Source organism: Salminus brasiliensis, chromosome 21, assembly GCF_030463535.1.
Source record: "Salminus brasiliensis chromosome 21, fSalBra1.hap2, whole genome shotgun sequence".
In the NCBI taxonomy this organism is placed as follows: Eukaryota; Metazoa; Chordata; class Actinopteri; order Characiformes; family Bryconidae; genus Salminus; species Salminus brasiliensis.
In genome coordinates, this window is record NC_132898.1 from 2,765,755 (window position 1) to 2,787,079 (window position 21,325).

The following is a 21,325-nucleotide window of genomic DNA, read 5'->3' on the forward strand; positions in this document are numbered from 1 at the left end:
AGACCACACAGCACACGGAAAATGCCCGTAGTAGTCTGATGTTCGTACAAAAGTTGTTCCCTTTTATAGTTCTCTATAGGGAGTCTCTTTTGTTCAGATAAACATGTTTTTCTGCACGTCTCCCAAGCTGGTATAGTTACACCCCAACTGTATCTTCCCAATGTATCTTCTACTAGAACACTCTGTACTTGAACCTCTTGTCCTGTGGATTTGGATTGGAATATACGCAGTCACGGCCTTGGTTACTTTGATTACACACGGCAAGCTAAATTATTGTTCGTACCCCCGATGATGAACATAATCACAAAATGATACCTAACACAAAATAAAGGTGCACGTATTTGTCACTGTACAGTGGTACATCTGGTAGTGAACACACACTCACACACACACACGTGTTAGGGGCAGTGAGTACACACACACACACCCAGAGCGGTGGGCAGCCAACTCCAGCGCCCGGGGAGCAGAGAGGGTAAAGGGCCTTGCTCAAGGGCCCAACAGTGGCAGCTTGCCGAGCCCGGGAATCGAACCCACAACCCTGTGATCGATATCCCGGCGCTCTAACCGCTGAGCCACCACTGCCCCTAATGATGATCAACATAACCACATTATATGTCATAATTCTCACAAGACCCAACAAACAGCCATGCCAGATGGTTGCCGGATGGTTTTACCCAACAGGCTGCTTCTCAGAGCGAAGGTCATTTCCACAGGTTAATACTGGAGCAGCTCTTCTTCACAGGAACCCAGCCAGAAGACCTCCATCTCACGACTATTTCCAGACAGAGCTAATAAAAATGGAGAAACCTAAAAAAGAAATTCACGTTTAAATTCACCAAAACAGACACTGAATTTATGTGTATTTTATATTTTATATGTAATTTTTGTTCATATTTATATGTGAATTTGAATGCATACTGAGTCCTAATAACCTTCAGACTACAGATGAACATTAGCTTATGAGCCAATTTGGCACATTTATCGCTACATCAAGGCGTAAACTGAAATGAAGACACAAATACATACATTTAATACATGTTATATGTGTTTATATACATAATTAAGTTAATAATATGTGAGAGTGAGGGTCTATGGCTCCTACAGGTGTAAACAACAAGGTTAAGTGTAGCTACTTCATTAAAAAACACACAAAACCTTCATTAAAATACTGCTAGTCGAAGTGTGGCTCAGTCTTGTGGTGAATTTTGCCTCATAACACGTTAATAAAGTCCTTAATTTAGACTTTTCCCTCAGTTTGTTGGAATACTGTTACTAGCTAGGTGCGCTAGCTTAGCTTAGCCTAGCTTAGCCTAGCCTAGCCTAGCCCGGGCCTCAGAGCGGGAATCTCTGGAGCCCTCCGGCGCTCTCTTCACTTCCTGAACTCCTTCCTTTCACTTTTCATTCTGGGTCGCCCTAAACCACGGCAGAAACACCCAGTTTCACACGCTGAATGCTCGGGTCTGGGTCAGCAGGGCTTCTCGGGAGGTAAGTTCTTTATTCTGCTCGTTATTGGGTTAGTGTTAGTGTGCTGGGACTCCGGTACCAGGGCGCTCCGGTACCAGCGCTGACAACAGCCCAGCCTGCGCTCAGCTGTGCAGTCAGGAACAGCCGGAGCTGGACACAGGTCTAAAAGCCACTGTGGGGTAAAACTGGGCTACTTCAGGCTGTTTCAATGACTCAGACAGAAGTAGCTAAAGGAAATAATAGCGACCTAAACACTTGTTGGATGTGGTGAAGGAATTGCTGAAGTACCGAGTTCCCTAAAGACCTGCAGAGGTTCTGCTGCGCTCAGCATCTGTCAGCACAGGAGCTGGAGAGCTGCAGTCTTCCACACACTCGGGTTCTGGCTCTAGATTTTGGTCTAAAATAAAAGTAAAATCTCCAAAGTGAAAAATTTAGGGTGAAGGACACTGAAGCAGGTGCTGAACCATCAGCAGACTGAATTAAACCTCAAAAAGGACCTGTATGAACAGCCATGTGGAGCTGAGTGAGGGGCTGTGTTCCCAAAGTACATAAATATACATTAATACAACTTAATAGTTTCTTAATAGTTAAAAAAGTGATATAAATCACTATAAATAATAGTTATAGAAATATAAATAATTATTCTAACTTGTAAAAAAAACCTTGTCAATGAAACAAAAATGAAAACTAAAAATGCTCATTAAATTAGGAAAGTCCACATGTGAAAATAAGGATAAAAGGGGCACAAAATATGTAATATAATAATATCATATGATATAATTGGTTATATAATAATAATTATTGTTGCACCAAAACCGTATCGGTATCGGTATCAGTATCGGTATCGGTATCATCGCCGATACTGGCACTTACACACAGTATCGGTATCGGCAATAAAGAGCACTGACACCATGAAGCTTCCTGACGCCCCTATTTTATTACTTATTTTTTACATAAAACATTTTTGTTTGCGTATTTTATAAACCAATTATAAATATTATAAACAATTATATATTTACATGTTATAAAACCAAACATTTAAACAACCAATAAAAGCCATCATAAATAGTTATTACCATTAGACAGATGTTTAATGAACTTTCAGCACTTATTATTTTTTCACTGCTCTGAAATGTGAATTTAAACACCAGTTAAAAGCTGTTTGGTCGATCTTCACTACCTGCAGGTGTTTCTGCATTGTGGCAATTGTAATTTTTTCATAGCTTATTAGATCTTATTTGGGATCAAATATAAAAACGTACAACCTATAAAAAGTGGAACACTATACATATCAGGATTTATAGCCGTCTGATGAGTATTTTAGTCTGAGTTTGTATCTGTACTCGGTGCTCAGTACTCAGTATCGGCAGGTACAGATGGTATCAATGGTATCGGTGCAGCTGTAACTCTTCTTTTCTTATTTTTTACATTTAGGTCAAGACATGGCGATGCTTTACGACCAGAGAAATGTGAAAAAAGGTACAGGGGAGGACTTTACAGTATCAGGACATATTTGAATTACTATTTTGTTTATTTTAAAATATGATTCATGATTCATTTATTTGTTATTATTATTATTTATTATAATGTGAATCAGGCAGTTGGGCTTTACATTGTATCAGAATCTCATGATGAATGGACCAATATAAATGCTCCAGAATTGAACTTAAATAAAACCTTTTTACATTGACTTCCATTGAAAGTTAAGATAGACTAGATATTTAGTTTATCCATTTTTTTTTTCATTGCTGTTGCAATGGTATTTCCAGGTCTTTCCATTGAACAGTGTGGGCTTATTTAATTCACTCCTAATGTAGCACATTTGATTGGACTGATCAAGCCTTAAGGCAAGGCTAAGCCTTTTGTTCCATAATAATAAACATATTATTGATATAGATCTATCTGTTATCTGTGTCTCTCCTATCTCTAATGCTATGTGTAAATAAAATATGTTTGTGTTGATTCCATATTTTTGACCTGTAGTCTACATACATTCTGTATCAGCTGTAATTATAGTAAAAATAATAGTAATTTGCAATGACATATTGCTATTAGTGATGTTACTGCTACACCTACTACTATGATCACTGCAGGGGGTAGTGGTGGTCAGCGGCTAGAGCGCCGGGCTATTGATGACAGGGTTGTGGGTTCAATGCCCAGGCTCAGCAAGCTGCCACTGTTGGGCCCTTGAGCAAAGCCCTTCACCCTCTCTGCCCCCCCGGGTGCTGGAGCTGGGTGCCCACAACTCTGTGTGTGTGTGTGTGTGTGTGTGTGTGTGTGTGTGTGCTCACTGCCCCTAGTTCACTAGTGTGTGTGTGTGTGTGTGTGTGTGTGTGTCAAATAATGGGTCAAATGCAAATGTATCGCTGTACATAATGCAGTGACAAATACATGCACCTTTACCTTTAAAAGTAATATGCTTGCCATTGTTGCAATATCACAAAAATTATGACTAATACTACTATTAATTATTGTTACTACTACTACTACTAATAATAATAATAGTAATAATATTAATATATTATAATAAGTATAGTATAATAATAATATAGTAATATGCCATTGCTGTCATATTACTGCTATTGTTACTACTACTATATTAGCTACTACTATTAAACTACTACTAATAATAATAATAATAAGAAGAAGAAGAATTATGATCATTATAATTTTATTTTCATGACTTTTATGCCATGTTTTAACACATTTAGACATTTCTGCCATATTACTGCTATTGTTACCAGTACTGCTGCAGCTACTACTGAACTACTACTACTACTAATAGTACTATTGGTATCCTGATAAGATTCATATAATGTCTCTTCTGTCTCACAGCGGAGGACGCAGTGCAATCGCTTACCGAGGCCATCAACATTGGGGACAAAGCAGAGGCAATGAAATACCTGGAGGAACTGCTTCCTCTACATGTGCCTGTGTGCGTGCAGCTCTGCCCGGAGGTCTATTCTCGAGAGTCCTTCAGGTGCGTCCACTAAACCAGCGTACAGCTGTGTTCGCCGCTACAGCTATGAAATAGTCTGAGAGTTGACCTTCCATCACCTGCTGTTTGAACTCAGGTTGAGAGTCGGGGTTGAAGACGCTGTGTCTGACGTCAACGTACCCATTACGATGCTGGTGAATCCGGGCATGAGAATCGCAGAACTGAAGGATAAGGTAAATACGGCATTTGACAATAGGACAATATGTCATCATCAAGTGTGACACAGATGTGCAAATGCTCTCACACACATACATAGCGTGTCTAGTCCCTGTAGAGGACTTTGTGGAGCAGATAAAAATGAACCCATTGGCACCATTGGTGCTGGCCTCAATCAAATCCTCACAGCAATTCTCCTCCAAAATCTAGTAGAAAGCCTGGACATTCATCCCTGGACAGTAGGTTACAACAAAAGCAGGATAAACTCTTTTTTAATGCCCTTGAGTTTAGAAGAAACAATGAATGAGCAGGTGTCCCAATACTTTTGTCCATTAAGTGTATATAGTGTGGTATAAAGTGCGTATATGTTGTGAAATATAATCATTTAGATTTAATAGCTTTGCCATATTGCACACTCCTAATATAGGACTGCAGTGTTATTGTCAGTCTTCACTTCTATGTGTGAGATATGCAGGAGCTCGACGTTGACGGGTAGGAGAAGTGTGAGACTCTATTGCCTCGTTTTTCTCTCTCAGTGACACCATTACATCTGTTATTTCCTCTTTGGGAAGTGGAAAGAGGTTGTACAAGACTATGTACGTCTCTGTGTGCTTTTGCTTTTTAATTTTTTTTATTTATATGATTTGATTTATTTATTGACACAAACACGAACATCCAGAAGTCGAGAGGTTTGCTCCGATAGTGCCATAGAGCTCCGCATTTTAGCCCCAGTAAAATTAAGCTCATGCAGCTTGACTTTGCAGATGCTTTAGCCCACATGTCAAACAGCATTCCTGGAGAGCCTGGAGTTCCTAAAAGCATAAATCAGCTGAACAGCAAAAGCCCAGTTATACCTCCACTCGTCTGAGGGAGTGTTTGTGTTCAGAGCACTGCAGTGTTACGTATTTCGTTACAGATCAACCACGACTACGGCTTCCATCAGTCCCTGCAGTGTTGGGTTATAGGGAAGCGGCTCGCCAAGGACACAGAGACACTGTTCAGCCACAACGTGACGGAGGACAACAACCAGGCCTACCTCTTCATCCGAACCGCCCAGGCTGCCAATCTCAGCCGCGAGCAGCAGAAGCAGGAGGAGGAGAACAGACGGCTCGGAGGTAAACAGACATCTCCTCTGCTGGGTTTGTAGTAGATTAATGAGTTCATTAAAAGGGGTGTCTACAAACATTGCTGGATTTGCTTTTTGATTAGATAAACTAGGTGTTGGATGGGAATTGGAAATACTGGCCTTCTTCAAGAAGAGCACTGGGAATGAATAAGCTAACACACTTTCATTCATTTCACTTGGGAACTTGGGAAAGCTTGAGAATTCCAGCACTGTTCTGTAACACCAGTGATTTTACTGTACATTTAGTGTGGATTGAGATCTATAGAGAGCTGTAGCGCAGTTCATGGGGGCTGCATGACTTTTACAGGGCTCTACTGACTCATATGAATGCGGTAAAAGGTCACTCAGCCCTGGGGATTTCACTGTTGCTCACTAGCTGAGAACATTCATCCATAAAATCCAATGTAGAGCAAAAGGTCAGCTGAAATGCTTTGTATCGCTGCCTCTAAGGTATAATTGAGAACATTGAGACGTACACCCTGCAAGCCAGAGGCCCAGCAGAGTTAGGAGCAAGAAGGAAGCAACCTCCAGTGCCTCCGAAACGAGCCCCGCGCCCACCAGTGAAACCCAAGCCGGTAAAGTGTGAAATGCTGTACCTTCACATCTTAGTCATAGGCTGTCATAGGCTGACTTACCTAATTACTATCACCTACTGTATGTATTGTACATGGTATGATTGTCATCTCATTCACTTTAATGGCATTTGTGCACCAGGATGGCTGGTCATGCCAGCAGTGTACCTATGTGAATAAGCCCACTCGGCCGGGGTGTGAAATGTGTAGCGCTGACAGACCGGCAAACTACGTAGTACCAGATTTGTATCAGCCAGATGAAGAGGAGGTCCAGAGACTTCAGCTGGAGAAGCTGGCTAGTCTGCAGTATGAACAGGTGAGCTGCGTGCTGTGTATGGAAGTGTGTGTAGTTGTGCCTGAACTACAGTAAAGTATATCTGCTTGTGGTTTACAGTCCATTATCGAGGAACGGGAGAAGAATTTCTTCAGCCTGCTGGAAATCGATTCCCAGGATCTTGTGAGCAACAAGGAGGAGCTGGAATGCACCATCTGCCTTTGCCCGGTCATGCCAGAGGAGGGCGCCACACTCAGAGAATGCCTCCACAGCTTTTGCAAGTAATGATGAGCAATAATTATTCCTAGAAGGAGTCTACCTATATAAAACACAATATACACTATATGTCCAAATGTTTGTGGACACCTCTTCTAAAGAATGCATTCAGCTACTTTAAGTTGCACCCATTGCTGACACTGATGTGCAAATGCACACACACACACACACAGCTAAATACCTGTAGAAAAGAATGCAAATACAATAGGACTCTCTGAAGCCGATAAATATGAACCTAATGCCAGGCATGGGCTAGAGGGGTATGAAGCCCCCCAGCATTGAGCTGTGGAGCAGTGGAAGAACTGTGTTCTCTAGAATGATGGATGGTGGAGCTCCATCCAGTACTTTTTTGGGATGATTTGGAGAGTTGGGCACAAGGTGGTGGTCATCATCCTGAACATCCTGATTTTACAAACACTGGACAGTAGAGACAGTTACTCCAACAAAAGCAAGATCAGCTATTGTATACAGTATCAGGTGTCCCAATACATTTGTCCTTATAGTGTATATCTAATTTGAAGTATTATGTGGCTCGTCTTATTCCACTGCTTAGTTCAGGATGAAAACAAAGGGGCTACATCTGTTAACTGTCAACTGTTAAATGAAAACTTGTCCAATCAGGATTTTTTTCATTAGACATTTCAATAATTGTATTAACCAGAAGAGATTACTGACTTTTTTCCTAACATCAAATGCTAACCACTCTGCTATATATTAAACAAATTCAAGCTTATATTATTCATTTTGTTTTTTTATCAGAGAATGTCTGAAACAAACCATTGTGAACTGCACGGACGCGGAAGTGATGTGTCCTTACGCAGACGATGCGTATTCCTGCGCCTGCACGCTTCAAGACCGAGAGATTAAAACAGTAAGCTGATTGGCTTAAACATACTGTGAACTGTATCAAAACCATTTCACCAGAATCATCAGATGATTCCTCAACTGACAAGCTTCAACATCAAAGCGCCATGTCCTGCATTTATCTAACGTTATGTATTTTCTTTTATGACCTTTTATGAACTTTGTGTGGGCTCCAAACACAGAGCTCAGTTTAACATTACATTTAACATTGTGCCTTTTGAAGACCTATATACTATGTAAATGACCTCTCTTCTGATTGGCTCTTAATATTATTATGAAAAATGAAATGAAAGCATGTGCTCAATGGGCTCTGAGTGGCTCAGTGGTCTAATACGCTACTGCTATGACCCGGCGTGGCGAGTTCGAATCCCAAGCCAAGCTGCTTTGCCATCAGCAGCTGAAGTCTGGGTGAGCACAATTGGTCGTACTCTCTCCGGGTGGGTAGATGGCGCTCTCTTCAACATCTCATTAGTGAAGCTGGCCGGCACAGGTTTCTGTTAAGCTGGAGACCTGACGCTTTTCTCAGAGCGTGTCGACTGCTCGGCGATGTCGGCAAGTCCTCACCTTTCTAGTGTTTGGAGCATTGGTAGTGCTAGGAGGAGCTACTAATTGGCAGTACCACATAGGTCTGCAAAACAAGGTCATATACATATTCCATAAACAGGCTACCCTGGGCCAGGTAGCATTAGACAGGTTACACAGATCGGACACTCTCTGATGCTTTCTGGCTTCAGCCATGTTAGCGATGCTGGCTTTTCTGAGTGTTAGAACAGCTTGATTCTGTTGACCTGCTGTTGACCGATGTTTCTCTTACAGCTCCTGTCACCAGAAGAGTACCAGAAGTTCCTGGAATTAAGACTGAGCATCGCCGAGTCTCGCAGCGAGAACAGCTACCACTGCAAGACCCCGGACTGTGCTGGCTGGTGCATCTTTGAGGACGACGTGAACGAGTTTACCTGCGATATCTGCAACGAGAAAAACTGCCTCCTCTGCAAGGTGACCACAGCTAACCCTAGCTGTCACATTTTGTCTCACAGTATTTTTGGCCAGTTTCCCGGGTCATTCACTGGACTGGAGTTTCTTAAATGTCCATAAAACTGGAAAATGTGGAGTGTTCTATAACTTTGGACCTGTGGCGTATATATCTGGCTTATAAAGCTGTGATTCTCTCCTGCAGGCTATTCACAAAGACATGAACTGTAAAGAGTACCAAGACGACCTTCGCATCAGAGCGGCGAACGACACTGCAGCCAGAAAGACCACCGAGATGCTTGAGGTGAGCATGAGGCGTCATAAATGAAAAGTTACACCTCACTCTGTTCTGCTGGTAATCGGCCCTGTCTGGTGTCTGCTCTAGATGTTGGTGGCCAATGGGGAAGCCATGTACTGCCCTAAATGCAAGGTGATTGTGCAGAAGAAAGACGGCTGTGACTGGATTTGCTGCCTGATGTGCAAGACGGAAATCTGCTGGGTGACCAAGCAGGCCAGATGGGGTCCTCTGGTAATAATTGTGTAAAAATAATTCACAAAAAAATCCAGTGAATGATCTGAAATGGTGCAAACTCCAGTGACCTCAAATAGTATAATGGTAAGCTGTAACCAGGCAGGGCTTTTGAGGAAAAAAAATCTAAAAACTGAAAAATAATGTATATTAAAAAAAATAAATGCATTGTTATATTAAATTGAATTTTGAAAATTGATGCAAACGTTAATATAGATAATTTACAAACCCTTAGTCAGTATGAAGGCAGTGTTGACAAGACTATTGACAAGTGTTACTGCACTCTCTACCACAGTATTTACACAGCACTGCACATTCAGACTACTCTCACATGACTAGAAAAAGACCCTTACCACAGAACCACAGGAAGAGCATTCTAACTGCTCTTAACAGTGGAGCTCTTTCCTTTAGAGAACCTCCAGATAAAGCCAGCGTGGTGAGGACAGCCTCCTACACCATCAGTAGACTCTTAGAAACTGGAGAAAACTGAAGCGGTCAGGTTCAGGAAGACGTCTGACCCACTTAACGTCTGACCCATCAGAAGACGTGTTTCTGAGAGTGCAGAAACAGCTGCTTGTGTGATCGGCGGCTCACGTGGCAGCGTGAAGCTTAACACTGGAGTAAGTCTCAGTTTCAGCTGCAGGTTGAGTGGCAGTGTCCAGGCCTGCCAGTGGATTACTGAAAACGTTGGGGCTGTTCTGAAACTTTTGACCGATAGTGTATGTGTAATTACCCTCACGTACAGTGGGTTTTCTCTATTGCTTTGCAACCGTTGTTCTTTAACTTCCATTAACGTGGACCTCGTCTCTGTCCTCAGGGTAATGGAGACACATCAGGTGGCTGCAAGTGTCGCGTCAATGGAGTCCTCTGTCACCCGAAATGCCAAAACTGTCACTGATCGAAGTCACGTCTCTCCCTCTATTGAAAGGGTGTGTGTAGTTACACTAGCACTGCAGTAACGTGGGGGTAAGGCATTAACCAGCCTAGTCTGGGACTGGTGGAGAGAAGGTGTTGATCCATAAGCTTTAAAGAGAGAAGTGTAATCAGGTGAGCTGTGAGGGTCAGTGGGTGGGAGGGTGACCATGTTGTTTACATAGGAAAAGTCCTTTTAGTGGGATGTGTGCTATAGATGACCAAATACTTGTGTGTATATACAGATGAGCAAACTGTTGTTTGGATGTATTGAGGGCCAAAGTGGGTCTGTTCTTGCACAGAGAGCATTAAAGCACTAAGGCCATCAGAAGAGAGCCTTGGGGGGGGGGTATTATGAAGAGCCCTCTTTACATCCCTTGAGTCGAATGTGATGACCAAGTGTCCATCAGTGTCTGTTTCTCAGCAAACAGGTGCCTGATTGAAGGTGGATGGCCAATAACAAGCACTGAGAAGCTTTCAAAGACCGAAAAGCGTCGAAGTTAAAGGGCCCATATGCTGCATTTTTCTATTCTTGGTGTTATTTCCTCTCCTTAAAGCTGATTTGTGTCGTTTCTGTGGTTTTAGGTACCAAAAACAGTAATAATCAGTTAAATTAAATAAATAATAATTGAATAATTTCTTTAAATTGAAAATCTCTTTTTTGTTACTGTGCCTTTAAGACGTGTTAACTACATGTGAATAACCACTATTTTTGATTGGCTACCCTTTTTCGATAAAACATTCGTAGTTGTGACATCACAAAAACTCTGAAAATTCAGTATGGCCTTGTTTTGCAGCTAATATTCCATATATCTGGACTGTGGAGTGAACCCCAGATGAGAAACCTGTCTACACACTACATTAAGCTTTTCTTAGAAGGGGTCCCCGGGTGGTCCAGCGCTGGACTAAGGTGCTATCACCATGATCAGAGGGTCACTGGTTTGAATCCCAGTCATGCTGCTAGCCATTAGCAGCCAAGGCCCAGAGAGAGCACAATTGGCCTTGCTCTCTCCAGGGTGGGTAGATGGCGCTCTCCCCCCACCACCCTCACTGCAGCGTTGCTAGCTGTCGCTTGCGTCTGCGGGCTGGTGCTTGGGGCTGGGCATGCGGTGCTTCCCTCCAGGCTCAGCAGCAGTTTGACAAATGACCAGCTTGACTGCGCATGCGTTGGAGGGGACGTGTGCTAGTCCGCCTTCACTGGTGATGGGGGTACTGTATGCGATGGGCGGGATGAGGGATATGTATGGGTTGGTTATGTAAGTGGCAGTCCAAATTGGGGAGAAAATGGGGGGGAAAAGAAGGATTGGTTTTACGCGATATGGGCCCTTTAATGCTAAGCTGAGACCTGTCAGACATTCCAAAATCAAGGACCAGGATGTACAGATCCATTCTGATTATAATTTCAGCCCTGTAGTCGGCCACACTACACCTTCATCATGTTCTGTATAACAGCTGATTCAGCTCAGGAATTACTCGATGAATATCTAATGAAACCTCAGGTAAAGAGAAGATCATCAGGATAGGAGCTCTTTAATGGGATCTGATGAACTCTTCCAGATGCATAGCAGGGATGCATTTAACTGTGTATCTACTATATCTGTATATATGACTGATAAAATACGTCTATGTTGAAATTAATAAAACCCAGAATATTTAAAATGTGGTCTTGGGAAATGAAACAAAGAGGCCTAATGGGCCTAATGGGATTTCTCAGACGCAGCTTGGAATACCATCCACTAGCTGCTCATGCCATTAAACTCTTTGTGCAGATCACATATTCAGACAAATATATCTTCATAGTAGGTCCGTTTCTGACCACAAGCCTACTGCTGACCAGACATGGACCATTCCAGAGCATTCTCAGCTCAGCTGTCAGATGGTAGGGTGGTGTGGGTGGTGCTGTATTGCAGCTGTGGGGTGGTGTTACACATGTCAGTGCCACTGCTAAGTGAAGGAGGCTCTGTGGTCACAAACTGACCACTGATGGGGGTCTAGAAGATGACCAAAACAAACCGCACACCAACAGATGGGCTGTTGCTTGAGTTTTTGCACAGGAAGAGTGCCAGAGTGTGCCAGGGAACGCCAGAGGATGTGAGGATGTTTATGTTGTATGTGGCAGATCTTGAAAAGCCACTGATAATTTATAATACCTAGAAAAATGACATGAAATATTAATTTCTTAGAGGTTTTATTTGTTTTTTGAACATATTCTGCAGCTTAATGACATTTGTTGAAATGACTAGCAAGTCAGAGACAACTTAGCACAATCGCTCAAAGTGCAACCAGCGGACATGAAGAGATTTCAGTGCAAATAAAACATTAACAAAAATATATTAATAACTTAATATTCACTATACTGTACTATACCAGTGTGTGTGAGGCCGAAGTCAATGTTTGGATTGCATACGGATCGTGACACCAAGCGTGGTTAAATTGTCGAGAACATAATGCAGAAATGTTGGTTACAAAAATGATGAGTGAAAATAAAATGATCCGATTTAATATCCAAAATAAAAAGAGAATACAATTAAAATAATGAATATTTATATGCACCATTATATTACATGGGTTTCTACAACCAGGTCATTAAGGAACTGAAGCCATCCCACGTTTTATTGTCAACACATTGATTTCAACACATCAGAGCTGATTAATCAAGGCCTCGAGGTTTAGCCTTTACTCACAGAGTCTGCTAACAAAAAAAAAGAAAGAAAAAAAAAAACTTGTATCTCCATTTTTTTCCACTCCAAAATGACTTCCATTGAAAGTTACAAAGGTTTTGACCTCCTCCTGTAATGTTACCATTTTGGAGATACAAGGGTTTTGGTTTTGTTTTAGTTTTTTTATGACAGGTACGAAATGTGTAGCATATGCACAAGGTACAGGCTTTGCTCACTTGGTACTTGGTCATGCCTTTCCTCACTTGAACATTACCTGGGCTTTTTGTACTAGGGGGCTGCGTCCACACATGCAGCTCCTCTAGGTTCTGGGTTAACGCTCAATAGCTCAACTTTTCCAGTATCGTACAAATAGGTCAAAAATAGGACATTTTAGATTTCTTCAAGAGTTCCCATGACTTGAAAAATAATCTCTGAATTTCCAGGTTTTCCAGGTTTTCCAGAACCCAGTGGAAACCCTGAATCAGTTTTACAGAAGCTGTTTTGGTTACTGTGCCTTTAAGACTGGAATATGTTAATAATCTCTATTCTGACTGGCTGGCTGCCCTATATTGGGTCTCATTCATTAAACAGTATGGGCTGAAAAAGACCTCTCCAGTAAAGCTACTGTTGTGGAGATACAAGTTTTTTTTTTGTGTGTGACCCAGACAAAATGAAACCACATAAAAACACTGTGGCTGAAATGCTGAGTCCAGGATAAGCTGTAATGTGTGATCTGAAAAAATGACCAGTGGGCTTTGAGTGAGTGAGTGAATGGGTGAATACATCTATACCTCATAAAATACATCAAAACTACTCACCACCTTTTTGCTTTACATACAAACTTTGATGGTCATTTAAAAAGAATCCTTTGTTGTTGCTGAATCGTCATTTGATCCTTTCATCATCTAAATTTTGAAGAGCACATAGAAAACAAGGGGCCGTTATATCAGAGGTTCCTGACTTAACTTACAAAAAGATCAAATGAAGTGCTAACCATACAAAAGGTGGGATTTCAACAAAAAAAAATTTTGGTCTCAGATTTATTAAAAAGGTACAAGGGATACATTTTCTGTCTGTAATGGATCTGGGCACAAAGGATGTTCATTCAGGACTTGTAAACCCTTGAACGTGAAATTAAGCTCTTCAGGGGATCCGTTATAATCTCTCGTAGCGTGACAGTTATTAGTGTTGTTGGTTTAACAAGTATAAATAAAAAAAAATAGAAGAAAAGAAAAGAAGAGAAGAGAAGACACAGAAATCGTTATTAGCCCCTCCTACAGTCCTCAGGGAGAGGGGGCGGAGCCATTCGGTTCAGCCGGCCCCTTGTCTTAAGGGAAAAGGAGGTCGAGCTTCGGAGCCCACTCCAGAGCAGAGTTCACCACCGCCAAGGCGGCGGCTCCCAAGGCCACGGTCAGGCCCATGACGGCCAGTCTGACGAAGCGGCGGGCGGTGGGCTGGACCACGGCCACGGTGCCGCTACGAGCCTCCATCTGTGCAGCCTGCTGCTGCTGTTGTTGCTGCTGCTCTTTCCTCCTCCGCCGGAGCACCGCGTCGGGCCGCTGCTGGGCTGAGGCCAACTCAAAGTCTTTGAAGGTAGAGGCGGCGGTTCTGGAGAGCAAAATGAACAAGCATAGTCAAGCAGGGTACTCACCAGAACCTAAAGACCTACAATTCTGATTTAGGCCTTGAGACTTCCAGTAGATCTTTTAATTCCTGTCCACAAGGCCTGTGCCAGCCAGCATCGCTGAAGAGTGTTGAGGGGAGAGAGCGCCATTTACCCATCCGGAAAGTGGGTGGGTCTCCGGGTGGGTAGATGGCGCACTCTCATTTGGCCCTTGTCTTCACGTCGGACTATTTCTCCTGCATCCAACAGATCATCAACTTCAAGAACCTACTGTTCACGCGGCGTCTAACAGACATCCTGGACATTGGCATGCGCCACCGTTATGGGATAATCAACGTTATTTGCTTCATCTAGGAGTGGTCCTATTGTATTGGCACTGGAGAGTGAACAGCAGATTATCCTTAAAAATAGTAATAAAATAAAGGTGCTACAAAAGGTTCTTTTAGATCCGCACTTCTAGAACCATAAAGAACTGTGTTGGTAAAAGACTTTACCAATTCAAAAGGTTCTTCACTCTTATTAAAAAGGATCATAGAAACGGTTCTTTAGGGCACCAAAGTGGTTCTTCTATGGCATCGCTCAAAGAACCTTCGATAGCACCTTTATTTTTAAGAGTGTCGTCTAGGAAGAGAGAGGGAGAGGAGAGCAAAAGTGAGAGTGACTCGGTCAATAGAAGCAGAGGTCACTCACTGCTGACTGCGTTGCTGAGTTGCTTCCTTGGCCAGCTCGGACGGGGGGAACTGGACAAAGAGGTCTCCAGCCCGGCTGATGAGCGTTTCATAGGGCAGGTCCTGAGGGATCTGAGACAGCAGGTGGTGCATCATGGCCATATCACACTCACAGTCCAACACCTCCTCCTCCCGGTACAGCACAATCTGAGCACACAGGGGGTCAGACAGACCATCGCAAGTCAAAAGGTGGTGATGTCCTCTTTACGCTTAAGCCCTATTGGGATGGGGTGGAGGCGGGGTAATGTAATTATTATAATGTAATTATTACCAGAGGTTCTCAGTCCCAGAATTTTAGTCCCATCCCAGTGCGCCATGTCAGTCATTTTTATGGATTGCACGTCTCCAGCAAGACTCCAGCACCTTTTACCTTCATGTAAAACCAATCCCCGCCGAGTAGAGCCTTAGGATTTGTAATGTCATTTTACTACAGGATGTCTGTAAATTGGGAGTGGCTACTCTAATTCACACACTGCTGTCACCTATAGTAATAATAATAATAATAAAAATATTTTAGCATATCAATAAGCAGCTGCATGGTCAGAAAACGTATGTAGTACACGACCCGAGGTGTCCATGTCACGCAGCATGAAACCAAATACCTCCTTGAGCTCCTCTATATTGGACTAAAGCTGCAGGAAACTCTTTTTCCACAGGATTTGACTAAATATTCATCCAGGATTAATAGAAGCTGAGGTTATTTTTATGGCTCGTTTTACAGAAAGGTAAAAGGCGCCAGAATCGTGACTTATATGACGCATTCGGACGGGACAAAAATTCCTGAGAATCTCTGGTAATAATTACATTACCCCACCTGCACATCTAAAACGAATTCCATCCAAACAGAGCTTTAATCCACTGGCAGATCATTTTGCTCTTTTTAAATTTCTTAAAATTCTGATTTTTTACTTAAGCAAAAAGAATAAGAACCTTTTTAGTAGATAACAATCAGTAAAAACAAGTACAATTAGTTAGAAATGAGTTAATTAATCTAATAATATCTCTATAATCTCAAAAAAGCAGATATATAGACTGCGTTTAGGAGGATTACATCTGCTAAGACATATTTTTGCAGTGTTTTCTTCAGTTAAACTGGATAAAAGCTTGTTTTGAATGTCCTCAACTTGTCAGCGTGTGCCAGAAATAGCTGGGTCAGACAGTGTCTAATCATAGAAACACTGAATTTGATCAACACTGCATGCTTTGTGCTGAATTCCCACCAAGTGAACTCACCACAGCAGCGAAATAAATTGGCATCAGGGGATGGCAGGCCAGGAAGAAATCGTACAACCGGACCACATGCCGAAAGTCTGATAACACGTGTCCGAACCAGGTGATGAGCCAGCTCAGGGCGAAGATGGTGCCCACCTCTGCTCTGAAGAGAAACAAAGAGTGGCCTTGTTAATTTCGCATGAAATAACCTCCACAGTCAGCTGGGGTGAATTTTCGAGTTCAAGCTATGAATAGGCTTCAGACTGAAGGTTACATAATAATGATTAGATCGGGGGACTTTTTTCCACTTGGCAAAATTCTAATTGCCTTCCCAATTTTTCAGAACTTCTCAACACTATAAGAAACCCAGATCCATTACGCAAATTCAGAACTATGACACATTAAAAGCCTCTATTTCATATAAAACATCACATCACCACATTACAGGCTGTTTCTGAGATAGATGGCATTGACTTTTTCATTGATTTTCAGGAAGACCTCGTTTACATCAACACGACCAAAACTCTCAACTCACTGTTGCATGAAATCATACACCTCTGGGTTGACCCGCTCAATAATCGGCATAAGGTAGTTCAGTATGTGTTTTGTGTTGTCCATGGTGGGGTCCATAAAGTCCCTGTAATGGAAAACAACAATCAAGATCATTTGGTAAGAATCAAAAACGCTACAAAATGTGTTGGAATCCTGATTCTTGAATGTTATACTGCGTTTGTCTCGGTTTGGCTGAATAATCAGAGTTCTGTAGGTGGACGTGACTAGCCGGGAACCTCAAACACAGCTGTCCCATCTTCAAAACAACAACAGAACATCCATCTGAATCGAAACAGAGCTGGAAAACGAGCCGATTCCAAAACCTCGGAACTGTTACATCACAGTCTTGACTCATAATATTTACATAAATCACACCCACTAGAAAAAGCTGGTGAAACCAGCTGGAGCAAAAATCGACGTCGACTTGAGGAGAACAGGGTGTTGTTGATACTGGAGAGCAGCTCATCACCTCCAGAATCCTCCATAACACTAGTTATGGGAATACGGGTTGCTACGGTAACCAGACCTCTAACCACCGCCTTTCCTGTGCCAGTGTCCGCAGAAGGGGAGCTGAAACTTAGCAAACAAGTATCGGGGCTAGGTTAAATGGTTATGCTAGCTGATGCTAGCTTTTACCACCTCTTCTCTTGATCGTCCGCTCCCTGGAAAACAAACCGGACTCCCTCAGCTTCCATAACCCCGGGACGCGAGGGTAGGCTTGGTGAGGGCAAGGCTAAAAGCTACCTGGCTACAATCTCTCTTTAGGTTGCTAACAGCACATCGCCCTATGTGGTAGGACTCAATATTTACAGTGTTTTTGTGTTAAAACTATGCAATAACATGTGGATTCTGTGAGCTGTAGCCACTGCCATAAATCAGCCAATCAGAGCAGAGCTTATTTATTGTTCTGTTCTAAGGTAAAATAAAAGGGTGGTAAATAGACTTGTTAAGTGACATCTGAGCATTTTTTTTTACCCCAAACAAAGTCACACACTTACTGAAAAAATTCATTTACTTATTCAAATGAATTATTATGCAAATAAACTGTAAATAACAGAATGTGTGTTGAGTGTTGGGCCTATAATAGAAGCCAGAATCCAGAACACACCACAGCACAGTCCATCCTTCAGTGCCTTTATGAAAAGTGTTCTACCTGAGATGATGTGTGGAGAGCTTCTCCACCAGGGCAGTGGCAAGGCGCTCGCCCAGGACCAGCAGGAACGTGACCACGATGTCATGATACCCCTGGTAATAGTGCAGCTGGGGGTTTTTCTGCAGCACCCGCAAGATGATGTCAATCAGCTCCTCCTGCAGACCCTCCCTCTGCTCATCAGGCATTCCTGTTTAACATGGCGAACATCTCACTTTCACTGTAAAAACACTTTATTAATATTATTAATGACTCAAATATGAAGGCCTTCGCTTTCTGCGCCATCATCACCCATCATATGATTACATACTAGTGTATTTTATCCTCTGTTTAATAGAAAGCATCCTTCCTACAATGTTCTCCTAGGTTCTGCTTATAGACGCAGGATTTGAGGTCACTGAAGCAACATTACGTATCAGCTGTGCCTTAAATCAGCAGCTTCAGGATCACGCTGATGCTCCACTGACTGGAACAGGGAGAACTGCGTCTCTGTCATTGCCACTTTGGGTCGAAACGCTGCTGCTGCTACTGCACTATGGAGCTTTGGTGGTGGAGCTGCAGAAGGAGAACCTCACTCCAGACCTGCTGCTGTGTAACGCTGCGTAACCCATAGAGTCATATTAGTGTAAAACCCTGTAGTATTACTCTACCGCCTGAGTCCACATGCTTCTCTACCTACAGATGCAGCTTCTGGAGCTCTGCGCTTGTCCAGAAATGCATGTGTACAGCTAGCTGTCCATGAGGGGGCGCTCAAAGGACTGAGGGCTGGAAGGTGGCCTCCTAGCCACCCAGAGAAAGCGAGGCCAATTATGCTCTCATGGGCAGCTTTGGCATTACCAGGGACTGAACCTAGAAACTCCGGGTGATGGGGGCCAACTTTTAAGTATAGGGACAAAAGTAATTGGACACTGCTCATTCATTTGTTTCTTCTGAAAGCAAAGGTATTAAAAGAGGTGATCCTGCTTTTGTTGGAGTAACTGTCTCTACTGTCCTAGTAAGAAGAAGGATTTCTACTAGATTTTAGAGGAGCATTGCTGTGAGCATTTGTTTGTATGCGATGACGACGTCAACACCAACCTGGAGGAAAGCGTCGCAAAGATCTCTGCACATCCAAGAGCACTTGGTTGTAGTCTTTATTGTTCTCTCTCTGCACCTCATCTGAGGAAGACAATCATAAAATGCAATGATCACCTACTCCACCCACACATTGGCCATTTACACATAAGACGACACGTCAATCTTCTCGAGAAGGAACCTACCAAGTTCCTCAGGTATGCTCTCCACCGGCACATTAAGCAGACGTGGCCAGACTTTGCATCGGATCTCGTCGGTCAGCAGCCCCCCTTCGCTGATGGCCATCCTCCTCAGCGCGGCCACGTCCACCGGAGTCACACCGAGAGCCTGTGTGATCTCCGCCATCTTCCTCCTTCTCCTCGACTCAGCATCTGGCAAAACATGATTCAGAGGATCAAGGGTTATCAGTAGCGGTTTGACTACGCTGTCCAACACCTCACACAGAGAGCGTCACCTCTGAATTCAAGGGCTGTGCAGCGCTAGCCTTTACTCGTCTGGGTTGCTGGAACATTGCTGTGAGAAGGATTTGATTGCGTTGAGCCCAAACAAGAGCATCAGTGAGGTCAGGTGCTGATGCTGGATGATTAGTTCTGTAGTTCTGCCACTTCAGCTTATCCTAAAGATGTTCAATTCAGAGAATCCAACAGCCCAATGCTGGGCATGGAGGCCTTAGGCCTGCTTATGGCTGCCCTGTTCTATGGAGACTATGCATAGGAATCTACACCAGGAATGGGTGCAACTGGCTACGGAGAAGGGGGTGTCTGAATACTTTTGAACGTTGGTTGGTTTGTGCAAGAACATGCTTACAGCCATTGTGAAACGTACTGCAATTCTTAACCTTTTCCTTGATTTCCTTCCCCCTGCTGAAAATCCCCATGGGAGGAACGTGAGCTGGCACATGGTTCTCCTCTGGCAGATGGGACAGAACTTGGAAAGATGCTTATTGCGTTGACATAATAATAATAATAATAATACTTCTAAAAATAAATAATAACAACAATAAATAATAACAACAATAATACTTCTAAAAATAAATAAATAAATAATAATAATAATAATAATATAACAACAACAACAACAATACTACGACTAAAAAACAAACAAATAAATAATAATAATAATAAATAAATAATAAAAAAATAACAACAATAATAATAATAATAATACTTCTAAAAATAAATAATAATAATAATAATAAAGTTTTTAAAAATCCAGGTGAATAACTATATGCCCACAATAACAGAAGTGCTAAAAACATAAATTATATTTTTTAAACATTTATATAGTAGACCAAAGTCCATAAAGTTAGTTCTTTAATGATTTTTAACCGTATTAACGTGAGAATGCTTCAGAAAACTTTACATTACATTTTTTATTATTAAATTTAAAAATCTATAAAACTTAACTTACTCCTAATAATAACTGTATATCTTATGCACACAATCCCCCAACACACAGCCTATAACTACGACTCTTCGGCTGGCGCAACCTGGAACTTTCCATTCCACCTTAAATGGTGCCCCAGATACAGGAACCTCGCTGGCCTTTAACATGAGGAACCACGCTATTTAAGGTGGAACGGAAAGTTCACACTAGCCGATCATACTGACCCCTAAAATCGCTGAAATTTTTAACGTAAACACATAAATGAGCCCGCAACGGAGCTGGTTTATGATTATTAGGATATTTCACAAAACGTGAAGGTGACAAAAATAACGGTACCTTGTTTCCCGATCCCATTCAAAGGGGAGGAAGCTCCGACACTCCTCGATTTTTTCAGGTTCATCTCGACAGCGCTCAGCAACCCGTCCTTTATTCCTCAGCGTGTAAAACATGAGAACACCACAGACGAGCCATTTGACTGACCGCAGATCACAGACATTTTCAGATCACTGGAGGTCCGCAGGCAGTTGGTCGTGCTAGCATAGCAGCTATTAGCTAACGCCGCCAGCTGCAGCGCACCGAAAGGCCGGAGCTCGGATCTCCCCGCCGGGCTGATTTACTGACCCGCTGTCACTTAGCTACACATGGCAGACGGCTAAACTCAGGAGTCCCGGGGCTCCAAAAGCCAAAATCCACTACAAGTCGGCCGTCCTTGCGCGAACATGGTGAAACCAGCGATGTCCGGCCAGCTGCAGCATCTCCTCTGGGCTGAGAGTCAGACTCCTGTTTACAGAAGTGG

The 21,325-nt window shown here is 42.7% G+C and overlaps 2 protein-coding genes across 2 annotated transcripts; one reads left to right on the plus strand and one right to left on the minus strand.

The window, feature by feature from the left end:
- The first annotated feature begins 1,390 nt into the window (after positions 1-1,390).
- Positions 1,391-11,802, plus strand: rbck1 (RanBP-type and C3HC4-type zinc finger containing 1). The gene is made up of 13 exons (XM_072665747.1): positions 1,391-1,485; positions 2,899-2,943; positions 4,300-4,444; positions 4,539-4,635; positions 5,535-5,733; positions 6,195-6,319; positions 6,459-6,632; positions 6,711-6,871; positions 7,626-7,737; positions 8,547-8,726; positions 8,908-9,006; positions 9,088-9,231; positions 10,049-11,802. The coding sequence occupies exons 2-13, from the start codon at positions 2,907-2,909 to the stop codon at positions 10,127-10,129; spliced, it is 1,554 nt and encodes a 517-aa protein (XP_072521848.1). The 5' UTR covers positions 1,391-1,485; positions 2,899-2,906; the 3' UTR covers positions 10,130-11,802.
- Positions 11,803-12,314: 512 nt separating this feature from the next.
- Positions 12,315-21,325, minus strand: tbc1d20 (TBC1 domain family, member 20). Its single transcript, XM_072665752.1, has 8 exons — positions 20,866-21,325; positions 19,329-19,514; positions 19,147-19,227; positions 18,073-18,259; positions 16,903-17,004; positions 16,389-16,530; positions 15,118-15,302; positions 12,315-14,411 (listed from the first exon to the last, which is right to left on the minus strand). The coding sequence occupies exons 1-8, from the start codon at positions 20,927-20,929 to the stop codon at positions 14,132-14,134; spliced, it is 1,227 nt and encodes a 408-aa protein (XP_072521853.1). The 5' UTR covers positions 20,930-21,325; the 3' UTR covers positions 12,315-14,131.

Bases quoted from the DNA above. Each gene is read 5' to 3' on its own strand.
- rbck1 (XM_072665747.1), top strand. From the start codon at position 2,907: ATGGCGATGCTTTACGACCAGAGAAATGTGAAAAAAG. The intron at 5,734-6,194 runs GTAAACAGACAT...GCTGCCTCTAAG, and splicing joins GGAGAACAGACGGCTCGGAG to GTATAATTGAGAACATTGAG. The intron at 6,633-6,710 runs GTGAGCTGCGTG...TGTGGTTTACAG, and splicing joins CTAGTCTGCAGTATGAACAG to TCCATTATCGAGGAACGGGA.
- tbc1d20 (XM_072665752.1), bottom strand. From the start codon at position 20,929: ATGAACCTGAAAAAATCGAGGAGTGTCGGAGCTTCCTCCCCTTTGAAT. The intron at 18,260-19,146 runs GTTGGTGTTGAC...CATGTTAAACAG, and splicing joins TTTGCGACGCTTTCCTCCAG to GAATGCCTGATGAGCAGAGG. The intron at 16,531-16,902 runs GTGAGTTGAGAG...GTTTCTCTTCAG, and splicing joins GTGTATGATTTCATGCAACA to AGCAGAGGTGGGCACCATCT.